Source organism: Sciurus carolinensis, chromosome 1 (genome assembly GCF_902686445.1).
Source record: "Sciurus carolinensis chromosome 1, mSciCar1.2, whole genome shotgun sequence".
Lineage (NCBI taxonomy): Eukaryota > Metazoa > Chordata > Mammalia > Rodentia > Sciuridae > Sciurus > Sciurus carolinensis.
The window spans coordinates 120,281,752-120,296,357 of NC_062213.1; the positions used below are offsets into that span (position 1 = coordinate 120,281,752).

The 14,606-nt window shown below is 37.2% G+C and overlaps 2 protein-coding genes across 5 annotated transcripts in view; one reads left to right on the top strand and one right to left on the bottom strand.

Moving 5' to 3' along the window:
* Positions 1 to 14,606, bottom strand: part of Rtca (RNA 3'-terminal phosphate cyclase) — a 38,900-nt gene that overhangs the window by 12,654 nt on the left and 11,640 nt on the right. Inside the window, exons 1-8 of one of the 4 annotated variants that reach the window (XM_047548339.1) lie at positions 11,649 to 11,967; positions 11,449 to 11,549; positions 10,887 to 11,030; positions 7,976 to 8,099; positions 5,354 to 5,412; positions 3,655 to 3,796; positions 3,251 to 3,375; positions 2,316 to 2,374 (exon numbers count right to left, since the gene is read on the bottom strand). In XM_047548339.1, the coding sequence (XP_047404295.1) occupies positions 2,316 to 2,374; positions 3,251 to 3,375; positions 3,655 to 3,796; positions 5,354 to 5,412; positions 7,976 to 8,099; positions 10,887 to 11,030; positions 11,449 to 11,549; positions 11,649 to 11,693 (799 nt within the window). In that variant the 5' untranslated portion in view covers positions 11,694 to 11,967. Of the gene's footprint in view, positions 1 to 2,315; positions 2,375 to 3,250; positions 3,376 to 3,654; positions 3,797 to 5,353; positions 5,413 to 7,975; positions 8,100 to 10,886; positions 11,110 to 11,448; positions 11,550 to 11,648; positions 11,968 to 14,606 lie in introns of those variants that run through there. The other 3 variants (XM_047548349.1, XM_047548365.1, XM_047548357.1) reach the window with 3 other exon arrangements.
* Positions 11,844 to 14,606, top strand: part of Dbt (dihydrolipoamide branched chain transacylase E2) — a 49,257-nt gene continuing 46,494 nt past the window's right edge. The window contains exon 1 of the mRNA XM_047548334.1: positions 11,844 to 11,979. The gene's annotated coding sequence lies outside the window, so the exon portion shown is untranslated. The remainder of the gene's footprint in view (positions 11,980 to 14,606) is intronic.

The window sequence follows — 14,606 nt, forward strand, 5'->3', positions numbered from 1 at the left end:
ATAAAACTAACTGAACTCACTTCCCAATGTCCATCAAATACTTATTATTTATAATGTGTCTGCTCCATCTCTCTGCTTTATATTTGCATTATTTTTGCTTCTCAAGATGTGTAGATACTACATGCAGTGGTTAAGTATTCACACTGATTCCTCACTGTGCCTGGTAGTTAAGTCTATAATAAATATATATTTTATATCACTGCTTCTCATGCTTCAAGATATTTTCGAAGTATCTGGAAAACTTGTTAAAACAAATTCTTGGGTCCTATTTTCAAGGAATCAAATCAGATCCTCACACATGCTAGGCAAGAACTCTACCACTGAGCCATATCCTCAACCTTCATAGATTCAAACAGGTCTGGTAGGCCCCCATATCTGTATTTCTAACAAAATTCTCAGATGATACTGTTTTGTTGTTGTCTCCCAGCCACACTATGAACAGCAGAGATTTAGACAGATCTCATTATGTGAGTCAACTGGGGAATGGTGATTTCTTTTTCTTTTGTTTTTGGTGATGGGGGTCACACTATGTTACCCCATCCGGTCTTGAACTTCTAGGCTTTAAGAATCTTTCTGCCTCACTCAGAGTCCTGAGTATCTATAGGCCTGCATGCCATATCTGTAGAGATGTTGATTTTACTTATTCTATTATATTGATTATATTTGATGCCCAACTAGTGTCTACCATCTAGCAGGCTAAAATCATCTGAATTTTTTTGTATTCAGTAGTTAATAATGAGGTTAAACAGCATAGCTAATAGAAGCATTTTTATTTTTGCTTTTTTGAGACAGAATCTCACTAAATTGCCCAGGCTGGCCTTGAACCTATGATCCTCTTGTCTCAGTCTCCTGAGCAGCTGGGATTACAGGTGTGTGCCACCATACTTGGCCGGCATAAGCATTTTTAAAGATGCTAAAAAGTAGGAATGAACCAATCAATTACCATAAACAACTAGAAGTTGCCTGACTAGCAAAACTTTAAATATTAACCACCAGATGTAATGGAACACACCTGTAATCCCAGTGACTCAGGAGGCTGAAGTAGAAGGATCACAGGTTCAAGGTCAGCCTTAGCAACTTAGTAAGACCCTGTCTCAAAATAAAATAAAAAGGGCTGGAGATGTAGCTAAGTGGTAAAGCGTCCCTGGGTAACAAACTGTTTAAACAAACAGATGTATGCATTTCTTCTTCTTAATATGCCAATCTTAAAACAGATTTATTTTTCCCCCAAATATTCAGTACTTTCCAATCATCAATGTAATAACTGGTACAGGAAGAATCATCAGTAGATATTAAAACCACTGGATGAAAGTTGTATGGGAAGAGAATAATCAGACAGTCTCAAAGTATTATCCCAGACTACTTATTGATTGTAAAAGGAAAAGGTACCTTTATAGCAAGCAGATCTGGAGAACGCCTCTCAACCATGTGATCACACTCAGCCTTACCAATAAAGAGTAAAATGATTTTATGTGCTCTCTGATGCGATGTAGTGGTATAGACACAAAATCACCTATGCAATATTTGCTAAAAATGTTTAGTCTGAATAATCTAATCATGAGATAACCAGATAAATCCAAATTGTGGGAAATTTTGTGAGAAAAATGACTTTTAAAAATAGACTTTAAAAAATGCCAATATTATGAAAGGAAGAAAAAAAAGAGTATTTTATACTTAAAAAATATATCACATTGCTCTAAAGAATATTTTGGAGACTACTTGCTATGTCTAAATACATCTGGTTTATCTGCATATCACAGACAAATTCTTCAGGTGTAAAAACAATACTATGATTATATAGATTATATAGATATTGTTCTTTGAACTTACATGTTGCAGTATTCACAAGTAAGGCATGGTGTCTATACCTTACATTGAAGCAGTTCAGAAACACACATAACACACAACCAAATGTTCCCAAGTGATGAATCTAGGAGAGAGTATGTAGATGACTAATTGAATTAGTCACTCAACTTTTCTTATAGGTCTGAATATTTTCAAAATATAAAAATAGGAAAAAGACTTAAAGTTTAATTGACTCTAAGAATTAGTTAACTGGGCTGGGGTTGTAACTCAGTGGTGGAGAGCTTGCCTTGCACATTTGAGGCACTAGGTTCAATCCTCAGCACCACATAGAAATAAAAACAAATGAAAGTATTGTGTTCGTCTACAATGAAAAATTTTTAAAAAAAGAATTAGTTAATTGTAGACTTTTAAACCTGTCATTCATCATTCCCTATAACATTCCAATCCTGACAGATAATTAATTTTATAGTAGCAATAGGAACTATGAACCCCTTTTCATTTAACTGTACCTCGTTTCCCAAGTGATGATCCTGCAAACAAACAGCCAGTGGATGTCTCAGCAATAATGCTATATATTGGGGGAAAAAAAAGTATTACTCTTAGGCTACAAATATTCTAAAATTACATGTAAATAAAACACAGAAGAACAATGTTAAATAGGCAAAATGACATATGGCCAGTACATTGTAACGGCAAAATTCTTCCTACACAGAGCAGTATGATTAACATTTTCAATCAGCCATTAATATCCATTGGACTCAACTGGGATAAGTCACATCAGATTCTAATTCACTCACAGGTAAAGGATGCCACTGCTTGTCCCTGCCATCCAAAGTTATGTTTTTGGTAGTAAATGGTACCATTTCAGACACAGTACTATAAAATCTTAATTCATCATACAGTTATTTAGGTAGAGATGCCCTTAAAAACATGTCTTTTTAACAATTAAATGAGCACGAAAACTTGAAATCTTTAATTTAAATAGGATAATAGTTACAGCTTAAATCTTAAATGTCCCCCAAAGACCATGTGTTGAAGGCTTGATGGCTAGTTGATGGTGCTAGTAAGAGGTGACTGAACTTTTAGGATGTGGGGCCTAGCAAAAGGGAGTTGGGTCAAGGGGGACATGCCCTTGAAGGGGATACTGGGACTCCAACCCCTTCCTCTCTCTCTTTCCCTCTTTCACTTTGCTCCTTGACCAAAAAGGTGAGCAGCTTTGTTCCACCAAGCACTCTCTGCCATGATGTTCTGCCTCACCACAGGTCCAAAAACAATGAAGCCAAGCAACCATGGACTGAAACTCTGAAACTGTGAACTAAAAATAAAAATTTTTCTCCTTTTAAATTGTGTATCTCAAGTATTTCATCATAACAATGGAAAGCTAACTAACACAGTAACTATTTCAGGGCTCTCAATCGATGTCTAAGAAAGTGTATTTTCTCACATTATTCCATTTCCATTGCCAAATGCTTGGTCTTTGGGTTCCTGAACAGGCTGAATGTTAACATATAGATCCCTGATCTCTTTTCTGATGCATCTCACAGCTGCCGCCGCCATATCTTTTGCTACCTGTTTTGGCAAGACAGAAAAAACCAAAATAATAATAATTAATTATTGATTATTTGAACAATTGTTTCCAAGATTTTAAAGGCACATAAAATAATTAACTTTTACATGTATTATTTAAAAACTTGAAAAAAAAAAAAAACTTGATTTTCCAGAGAGTATTGAATTTGAAGAAAATTTTTAATGAAAAGATGGATTCAAAAATAAGTCCTAATAATTTCAAAATTTAGATAATACTTACCAAGACATGCATACACTTCTAAGAACATTTAGATGACTTACTTTAAATGGCAAAACACCAGCAACAAAAGCTCTTCCACATATCTTAGTCACAGAGCCACGATCAGTTAAATTTATTGGGTTCAACTGTGTAACTGGTGACATTCGGACAATCACTTCACCACCACCTTTTGGATAATAGCCCCTATAAAAAGTGTAACAAATATCTATATAAACTGCATGATAAATATGAAGCACAATTTTATATTAAAATAATGTGAATGATATCCAAATATGCAATTCATGAAAAGTTCTAAACCATATTTTAGGTCTGGACTGTTCAATACAGTGGCCACAAGCTGCATGTGATTATTACAATGAAGTAAAATTTATGGCTGGAGGTATAGCTCAGTGGTTCATGCATGAGGCTTTGAGTTCAATCACCAGCCTCAAGCCAATTATGGTTGCACTCTCTATGTGCACTCTCTATGTACTACTATGGAGTAGTCCCAGCTACTCCAACTCAAGAGACTGAGGCAGAAGGATCCCTTGAGCCCAGGAGTTCATGACAGTCTGGGCAATGCAGCATGACCCTCCCTCCTTTAAAAAAGAAAAAAAGAAGTTTAAATAAAAACAAAGAAGCAAATAAAATTAAGCATAATTTAGAAATTAATTCCCCAATTGCATTAGCTATGTTTCAAGTGCCCAATAGTCACATTTGATTGTGACTACCATACTGGACAGTGTGGATAGGGAACATTTCCCTCAATGTAGAAAGTTCTATTTGCAAGGCTGTTTTGTTCCTACTATTTCCAGCGCCTCAAGTAGTATCTGGCACACAGTAGGAGCTCAAATAAATAACTGATGAATATTTAAATAGTTGAATACTAACAGAATCTAAACTCAATTATTTAGTGTCATTTATTCCATTGCTGCTGCTGAGAATGACAGTGTGCTATCCTCAAGGAATTTTCCATCTAACAGGGCAATGGTTCTACAGAGTCAACTAGAATACAACACAGGCTGTAAGCAGGACCACAACAGAAGTGCAAATATAGATTCCAACAGAAAACGATCACAGAGAGTTCATATAGAATATCACAAATTTTATTTAGAAAAACAGGATTTAGAATTTTTAAGGAGAATGAAAAAAGAATAGCACAAAGATGTAAAGATCAAAGATACAAAGTATGTTTAAGGGACAGCATGCAACTGTGTTATAACGTAGGACAAGTTGAAAACGGGAGGGAAAATGAAGCTAGCAAGGTAAATAGGAGTAAGACTGCAATATACTTAAATATCATGCCAAAAAATTTAACCTTGTCATTGTGTAACAGAAGGAAAGACTTAAAAAAAAGAAATAACCCAAATGTCCAATGTGCTTCTTAAGAAAACAATTCTGATCACACTATAGAAGATAATCTTTTTTATAACCCTACAGTGCCTAGCTCAGGTGTCTGCACACCTTGATGATTTAATCTGTGCAGGTGCATGGATAACATTAGATATGAAGATGTCTTCATGTAGAAATTCCCTTGAAAATATTTCTCCCAAGAAAGAAAGAAATATCACATGTAGCTGCATTCAAGGCTCCCACCCTTGCAACTTATTGTTTTTAAGCTGCAGAGTACAATTACTCAATAAGAAATGTTTTAAGGGTACTATATTAAGTGTATTAGAATGACAGTTCTCCAAAGTCTAACTTTTCCATTAATTTAAGCATGAATAATAGATGGAAAAGGTTAAGAAATAAGTAACTTACCTCATTTTAATGTCACAATTAAATTTAAAACCAAATTTTTCAACAATTGGTTTGAAGACCTGAAAAAAACAATTGTTATTGCAACCACCAATAGTCACTGATTCAACAAGTATAATTATTATATGAAAATTGCTCTGTATTGAGTTAGTAATTGGGTGCTATAAGTAAACTGTAACATCAAAATATATAGACTAGTTCCATTTTTCAAATGAAAAAAACTGGTATTAGCTAAATTTAAAAGTTTAACATTAAGTTAATCAGGGCTGTGCAAGTCTAACGAGAAAAAAACATTCAGAACTCAGAATATTTGAGCCCAATGTTTACTCTACTCCAAAAACCAATACTTACTGACCCTTCTCAATACACTGTACATTGTAAGAAAGTAGGGGCACTGGTGAACAACATTCCATTCTGCCCTCTCAATTCTTTTATAAAGCTGAAATCTCACTGCATATAAAATGTTTTATCCTCATTTCTTCCATGTAACATTATAAGCATAAGCATATTTCTGACATCATAAAAATTCTTCCTAAATAAAACTTAAATGAATATGACATTTGAGCATTATTTACTTAACCATTCCCTAAGTTCTCATGATTAGGTAATGATAAATATTAATAATAATTCTCTGCTCAAATACCTTTAACATTTACCTTTGACTACATTTCATACTATTTTATTAGGATAGTTTGCTTGAAGTAGAAATACTAAGAGAGACTAAGTTTCATTATACATCCTATAACACTTACTTTAAAAATATTATACTATCCGTTGGGCTTGCAATGTTTCAGAGAAAGATGGTATTTAATGTAAGTCTAAGGTATTTAATTTAAGTCTAAGGCAATTTGTAAGATGTATTCTAGAGATTTACTCATTTTACTAGGTTTTCTCCATAGTATGCAAGAGGTATAGATGTTACTAAACTTCAGTTAGTTAAAAAAAAAAAAAAAAAAAAGAAGAAGGCAGGGCTAGGAGTGTAGTTCAGTGGTATAGTGCTTGCTTGGTATAATGTGAGGCCCTGAGTTCAATTCCTGCTACCATAAAAAAGAGAAGCAGAAAAAAATTTAAAAATAAAAACTTGAGGATGTTAAGTGCTGGGTAGTATGGTAAACAGCCCGAACTTTCCTAAGGGACAGGTGAAAAAGCCGAACACTGTTAACTATTTTGGATGCCAAAAGTTTTGGCAGTTTCTTATAAAGTTATACATGTACTTACTATGATAACCCAACAATCCCACTCTTAAGTATCTATACAAGAGAACTGGAAATTTATGTTTAACCCAAACCTGCACACAAATGCTGGCAGCAACTTCATTCAGAAATGCCAAAACTGCTAGATACAATGGTGCACACCTATAAACCCAGCACTTTGGGAGGCTGAGGCAGGAGAATTACAAGTTAAAGGTCAGCCTGGGTAATTTAACAAGCCCTGTCTCAAAAAATAAAAAGGGCTAGGAGTGTAGCTCAGTGGTTCAGCACCCCGGGTTCGCTCTCCAGTGCTGCCAAAAAATAAAATAATAATTGCCCCAAAGTGGAAACAACCCAAATGCCCTTCAATAGATAAATGAATAAACAAACTGGCATATTCATATAATAGAACATAACCATTTAGCTTTCATTGCTAATACAAGTAACAATGTAAGTCTAAAGTACTAATGCAAATGAAAAACTAGACTCTAAGGCTACATACAGTAATTATTCCTCTACATGAAATTCTAAAAAAAAAAAAAAAAAGCCAAAACTATGATTGAAAACAAAGTGATTGCCAGGGGCTATGGGACAGGGCTGACTAAAGGGGCAGATAAGGGAATTTTTAGAGTAATGGCAGTATTATAGATATTTATTGTGGTGGCTGGTTTACAGATACATGTTTACTATCCAAAATCATCAAACTGCACATTAAAAAGGGTGAATTTAATGGTAAGGAATGTCACAATCAACCTAGAGTGATCCTTTTCCAAAATGCTCAGGATCAGAAGAGTTCTGAGTTTCAGACTTTTTCAGATTTTACATGTACATGTACATAAAAAGACATCTTGGGGATGGTACTCAAATCTAAACACAAAATTTGCTTATTCCATAGATACCTTATACACATAGCCCAAAAGTAATTTTACACAATATTTTTAGTGTATCTTGTATTTTGACTGCAACCTACCACATGAAATCAGGTAGTGAATTTTCCACTTGTGGCACCATGCTGGTGTTCATACATTTTTATTAGAGTTTGGGGCATTTTATATTTTAGATTTTCAGATTGGGGATGCTCAACCTGTACCATTTTCTTTCCCATAAGTTGTATGAACAATAAATACTATCATTTAAAATTTTTTTGAGTTCCCTTCTAAATCATAATTCCTATATTTACAAGATAATAGATTTATCTAATAACTGATAAAATTTACATAATAATCACACTTTTGTTTTTAAAAAAATTCATTATGAATACTATTCTGATTTACAATACAAAGTCTAAAATAAACAATTTCCCACCCTCTCCTACAGGAGAACTAAACATCATGAATAGATAGCAACATAGATGAAATATTCAGAATACATTTAAATAGAGAATAGATATTCAGAATATATGAGATCATCTCAGTTTGTCATTAACAACCCTTACCATCACTGTGTAGTCGATCTGTGGTGCCATTTCAGCATTAGTTCCACCTTTCAAGTGAAGTTCTGATGGAGAAGCAGCAAACAGAACACACGGCATTGAAACCTGCATCAAGAGGCACACACTCCTAAGGAGAAGGCAGAACAGGCTTAATTGTACTATCTTTTCAAAGTCTCAAAAAAAGCTGATTATAATTTATTACATGTCACTTAATGGAAGCTTAGACAAATGTAAAGTTAAAAGATACTTGGTTTCTGAATGGAAAATTCTGAATCTTAAAGAAAGTATTTCACAGTAGAAAGAACTGCCTCTAATGATAAGCAGGATGGGGATGCAGCTTGATACAGTGCTTGCCTAGCATGAATGAGGTCCTAGTTTCTATACAGAACCATGAGTGAGAAAAAAAAAAAACTAAAACAAAAAAAAAAAACATAAGAAAATCTATGTTTGAATTCAAGACTAAACACATCACCACATCAGATGGGTGATTTTGGCTAAGTTCTGATCCTTTTCTTTACAAAAAATAAAATAATAAAACCATTTTCAAATTTTTTTAATAAAAGGATTCTTGAAAATATTAATTTATGAAAATGCATTCAAAACAGTCAAGATCTAGAATTATTCAACTGTTTATATCTGAGTTACCATGCACAAGGCACTGTTCAAAATATCAAGTTAAGATGTAACTCCTTACTTGAAATTTTACAAGAGAATAGATCTTAAGTGTTCTTATACACACATGAAAGGTAATTATGGGAGGTGATGAAATGTTAACTAGCTTGATTGGTAATTATTTAACAACATAAATGTATATTAAAATATGATATACACCTTATATACAATTTTGTCAATTATACTTTAATAAAGTTGGAAAAATGGAAAAAGAAGATGTAATTCCTATCATCAAAGAGTTTGACATGACAGAAAAATATTTTATAAATCCTAGTAATTCCTATCATCAAAGAGTTTGACATGACAGAAAAATATTTCATAAATCCTAGGCTGAGGCAGGAGGTCTGCGAGTTCAAACTCAGCCTCAGCAATTTAGCGAGGTCCTGAGCAACTCAGCGAGATCCTGTATCTAATAAAATATTAAAAAGGGCTAGGGATGTGGCTTGGTTGGTAAGTGCTCGGGGTTCAAGCTCTAATACCAAACACACACATATATATTTGTATATTTATATATAATATATACATATATTTTATAAATATATATTTTATGTATATATATTTATATAATTCTATAAAGACTGAAAGTCGAGTGTTTCACATGGAAAAGTTTTGTTCTTACAGTCAAATAATGTGAGAAATCACGAGAAATGTACATAGAACATGATGTATTTTACAAATGGAAAATTTGGTCTAAATGAGCTGTTATTGCTCTTCTCTAAAGAGAAAGCAATACTCATAAGTAGATTATAGCTTGAAGTGGAATTCAATATAGCTTTTACATACCAAAAGACAGTTCTTCACTTAACTTTCTTATAACAAAGGACCATACATACTGAACTAGAAAGTCTCTTATCACTGCTAATGAATTTGATTGATTAATAAATATTTATTGACTGTGTAACGTATTTAGAATTAGAAGAGGAAAATGCAGGCAATACAATCCCTATTCTCAAAGAGTTGGGCCCTGGAGCAAATGCAAATATTGGAAATATTTAGTTAACTACTAATCATAGTTTTATAACTATTCAACTCATGAATCCCTCTGAGTAATCCAATGAATATTTATTTCCTCCCCAATAAAATCAGATTCTAAAAACACCAAGGAAAACCTTAATTTTAGAAGATTAAGGAATTACAAAAACAAGGTGGACACTTGAGAAAACACATTGTCCTGTTATCTCAATCAAGGATAAAAGACATGGTGGCACATGCCTGAAATCCCAGCTACTCAGGAGGATTTGAAGTTGAGGTCAGCCTGGGCAATTTAGTGATGTATTCCCTACTGCTTTATTGTCTTCTAATAGATTTGTTGCAAAATAAAAAGGACTGAGGATAGAGCTCTATGGTAGGGGACTTGCCTATTGCATGAGGCCATGGGTCCAACCCTCAGCACCACATATACACAAAAAAAGCAATCAAATAAATTAGAAAAGTAATACAAAAATTAAATGCTAGTCAAGTGCAGCAGCACATCAGCAACTCAGGAGGCTGAAGCAAGAGGATAATAAGTTCAAGGCCAGCCTGGGAAACTTAAGGAGACCCTGTCTCAAATCTAAAAATAAAAAGGACTGGAGTAGCTTAGTGATAGAACATTCACTCCTGGGTTCAATCCCTAACACTGGGGGGTGGGGGGGATGGAGTTAATTCATATTTTTGTCAGTAAAAGGAGCAATACTTAGAAAATTAAAAGGTTCAATTTAATTGTTAAAATATTCATTTCCCAGTTGGGGAAAAAAATCTAAAAATTTCTAAATAGGGTTGTGTAAGTATGCATTAGAAGACAACAGAGGGCTGGGGTATATAGCTTAGTGGTACAGCACTTGTCTAGAGTGCACAAGGCCTTGGGTTGGATCCAGCACCACACACACATACAAACAAAAACAATAAAAATACACTAAAAGTAGTAGAATATGGTTTATAATTTTTAGCTGTAAGAACTCGATTTGCAAACAATACTGAAAGTGATAACTCACGTCAATTTGTGACATTCAACTTCTAAATAAAAAAATATTCTATATCACACTACACACAAGATAAAATTTAATATATAGTAATAGCTACAACTGAGCAATTAGGTGCCCAAAATTTTACATTTGTTGTCTTCAACCTCAAGGGTCTTTTATCTACTCTAGCAGTGAGAAAACTGAAGTTCAAAGAGGTTAAACAACTTGCACAGTTAAGTGATAGAACCTAGATTTGAATGCACTCCAACTACAAAAGCCATACTTAAAGTTATACATACCCTGCTGTCTTGGTATCTGCTGTGTGGATTCCACCTTTGATCTTCTCTGGTGTGAAGGTTACTTCTGTTGAACCAATTTCTGCCCCCTCCAGTTGCCCATCACACAAATCTCGAATCATTTCCAGTCCAGATAAATGTTGAGGCCTTCAGGTCATAATACTGCATCAAAACGTGTGCATTCAGACTGCCTATATTCCCCACATTTTATGATACATTTACAAAACTGCAACGGCAAGGAAACAGCAAGATCTAACCACAGTAAGTGCCACATCCTCAATGTAGGAGCTACCTTTTAGACTTTTATGCACCTAGACTATCTGCGAGTAGGCATCATTTTAAGGGTTTCTTTGCGACCCCTTATTTTGGCTATAAACGACCGCATAATCTGGCCACTACCACGAGAGTCCGACGGAGGGCCACCCCCCAGACCGCGCCCTCAGGAACCAAGGCTGGCCGTGACCTCCCCGGTCCCACTCGGACCACCAGGTCAGCGACGCGCTGGCTCGCAGCCCCGTCCAGCGACCCCCGACTCCACCGCCCGGCTCTCGGCCGCCGCGATTACCTCAGGCCCGGCGTGCTGCGGCCCGCCCGGATCTTCTGCACCCGCAAGGGGAGGCCCAGGAGGCAGCTGAGGGCGGTGGAGACCCTGAGGATCTGGCCGCCCTGCAACGGTAGGGTGCAAAGAGAAGGCGTAAGAATGTCGGCCGCGAAAGCTCCCGTCCCCAGCCCGCGCAGCCGCTCGGCCTACGGCTGCGCACTCACCCCTTCCATGATCCCGCCGTCGACCTCCACCCGCTGCCCCGCCATGGGAGGCGCCCTGCGGCCTGGCCACCAGTGACCACGCCTTCGCCGCAGAAAGAATAGACGCTCCGCAACTCTGAAACCTCGATCCACACTCGGGGCTGCGGGGTCTTCCGCGAAAGCGGAAGAAGCGAAGCCTCCCGGGAAATCCGATCAGCAGGAACGAGCCCCGGGTTGGCCCGGTCCAGTCGACGCGCATGCGCAGCGCCCAGCCGCCCCGGGAGGCGGTGTCGGGACTTTTAGTTTGCTGCCTGGACCCGAAGCTGTCGGGGAGGTGGGCTTCTTCCGCAAGGTACCTCGGAGTGCGGTAGGAAGTGTGGACGTGGGAAGACTTGTGCCCTAAACACAGTAAAATCTGCAGGTTGTGGAACGTCTCCTTTTCCACTCTAACCAAATCCTCCAGTTGTCCCCCAGGCGTGTGCTTCATCTATTTTCTTGATGAATATGTGTTTATTTCTATTTTCTCGAGGATCTTGGCATACTCAGTGCTGCAAACTCTTAGAGCTTAAGATTAAAAATCCAAACTCTACAATGTACCACTTTCTCTCTGGTCGGATTTGCCTTCTCTGCAATCTGTCTCAAAGTTTGTGTGCCCTGGTGCACTAATTGAAACCAGTAAACTCATTTCTCGGGGGTGGGGGTGGGGTGTTTAGAGTACTATCCTCCCCCGCCCCTTTATAAGACGCTATTTATGGCAGGAAGGGGGCAGAACTACTATTATAACACGCTGAAGGTCAAAGCTATGCCACCTTGTCTGAGAGTGGGTGCAAGCTCTTGCCGCCAATGAACAGTGCAGTTAAACATAATTAAACGCAGGGTAAAGCAGAAGCAACAACTAGCTTCTTGGTTCTGCTGTAGCACAATTCCCATATTAACTTAAGACCAAATAATATGTAAGCCTGTATGTGTGCAAAGAAGAGTTAAAACAGTTACTGCCCCCAAAGCAATTGGAGCTACAATGGACAGACTGTGAAGTAATCAATTTAATGCCATCTATAAAAATAATAATTAAAAGCTGAGGATGTGGGGGCTGGGGAGATAGCTCAGTCGGTAGAGCGCTTGCTTGGTAAGCACAAGGCCTTGGGTTCGATCCCCAGCACCAAAAAAAAAAAAAAAAAAAAAAAAAAGGGGCTGGGGAATATAGCTCAGTTGGTAGAGTGCTTGCCTTGCAAGCACATGGCCCTGGGTTCAATCCCCAGCACCGCAAAAAAAAAAAAAAAAAAAAAGCTGAGAATGTGTCTCAGTGATGGAGCACTTGCCTATGAGACCTTGGGTTCATCATCATCAATGTATGGAGACTAATTACAATATGATAAACTATAATAATAATAGCCAGTGTTCATTGAACATTGCACCGTTCATCCCATTCTTTCACAGTTAGAAAGTTCTTACTGTTTTATAGCATTCTATGTTAAACAAGGCTGTAAAATAGTATTCAGGGAAAGTAATCTTATTTGCATTTAGAATGATGGCTTTGACAGTATTGGGAGGGTGAATTAGGGGCCTAAGAGCCTGAAGGCAGAAATGCCTTCTCTCTCTTATCCAGACAAGAGAGAATGAAAAGTTGAAGCAAGGCAGTGGCAGTGGGAATGGAATATAAAAGATATGCTTGTAACTATCTGAGATATACATATATATATATATATGTATATATATGTATATATATTTCCTTGGGGGGGGAGTCCTGGATTATGAACCCAAGAGCACTGTACTATTGAGCTACATCCTTAGCTCTCCACCCCCCAGCACCTTTTTGAGACAGATTCTCAATAAATTTCTTACCCTGGCCTTGTAGTCATGATCCTCCTGCCTCAGCTTCCCTAGTCACTAGGATTAAGGGCATGTACCACTCTATCTAGTACTATCTGACATCTTAGATTCCTATAACAAAAACAACCTCCTCAGAGGAAGGCTTGCCTTGTTTTGATTGATTGATTAAGGTCTGGAGATATCAAACCAAGAGGCCTTTGTAAATCCTAGGCATGCCCTCTGCTACTGAGCTGTACATTCAGCCCTGGCTTGTCCTTTTCTTTTTACAGTATTGGGGGTTGAACCCAGGGCCTTGCTCATTCTAAGCAAATGCTCTACCACTGAGCTGCATCCCCAGTCCTTTCTTTAAATTTTCTTTTGAGACAGGGTCTCACTGAGTCCCCCAGACTGACCTTGAGCTTGCAACCCTACTGCCTCAGATTCCCAAGTAACTGGATTATAGGTTTGTGCCCCCATGCCTGATTCTGGCTTATCCTTTTAATTTCTAATTCTCACTCCTGGCTCTGACCCATTTGCCTCATTGCAGTTACTTCCAGTGTAGGGGGGAATGAACAAAAGATGATATATGATATAGAGACTACCCAGGTATTATGGTTTGTATCTAAAATGTCCCCCCAAAGCCCATGTGTTAAAGACTTGGTCCCCAGCTGGTGATTTTGTAAATAATTGGAGATATGACTGAAGGGTTTATTTTGTCCCTGGCTCCTTCCTTTCTTTCTTGCTCCTTCCTGGCCACCATGAGGTGAGCAGCTTTGCTCTGTAACATCCTACCCACCATGAGGTTCTGCCTCATCATAAGCCCACAGCAATGTGGCTCAGCAAGTATGGGATAAAACTTATGAATCCAGGAGCCATAATAAATCTTTCCTTCTTTACATTGTTTTTCTCGGGTACTTCATCACAGCAACAAGTTGACTAACGTGCCAGGCTAGAGTAGATAATAATAAGCATTTGTATAGAGCTATGTTCATATTTACAACAAAACTGTGCAATTGTTGTTTTTGTCTCTATTTGGCCAATGATGGACCAAGGCCTGGAGAATTGAAGTGACATACCAAGATGATGTAACAGGTAAATGGCAGAGTTGCATTAAATTCTGTATCTTTTAAATTATCTACAGAAAAAGGACAGTTAAGCTGATACCAGATT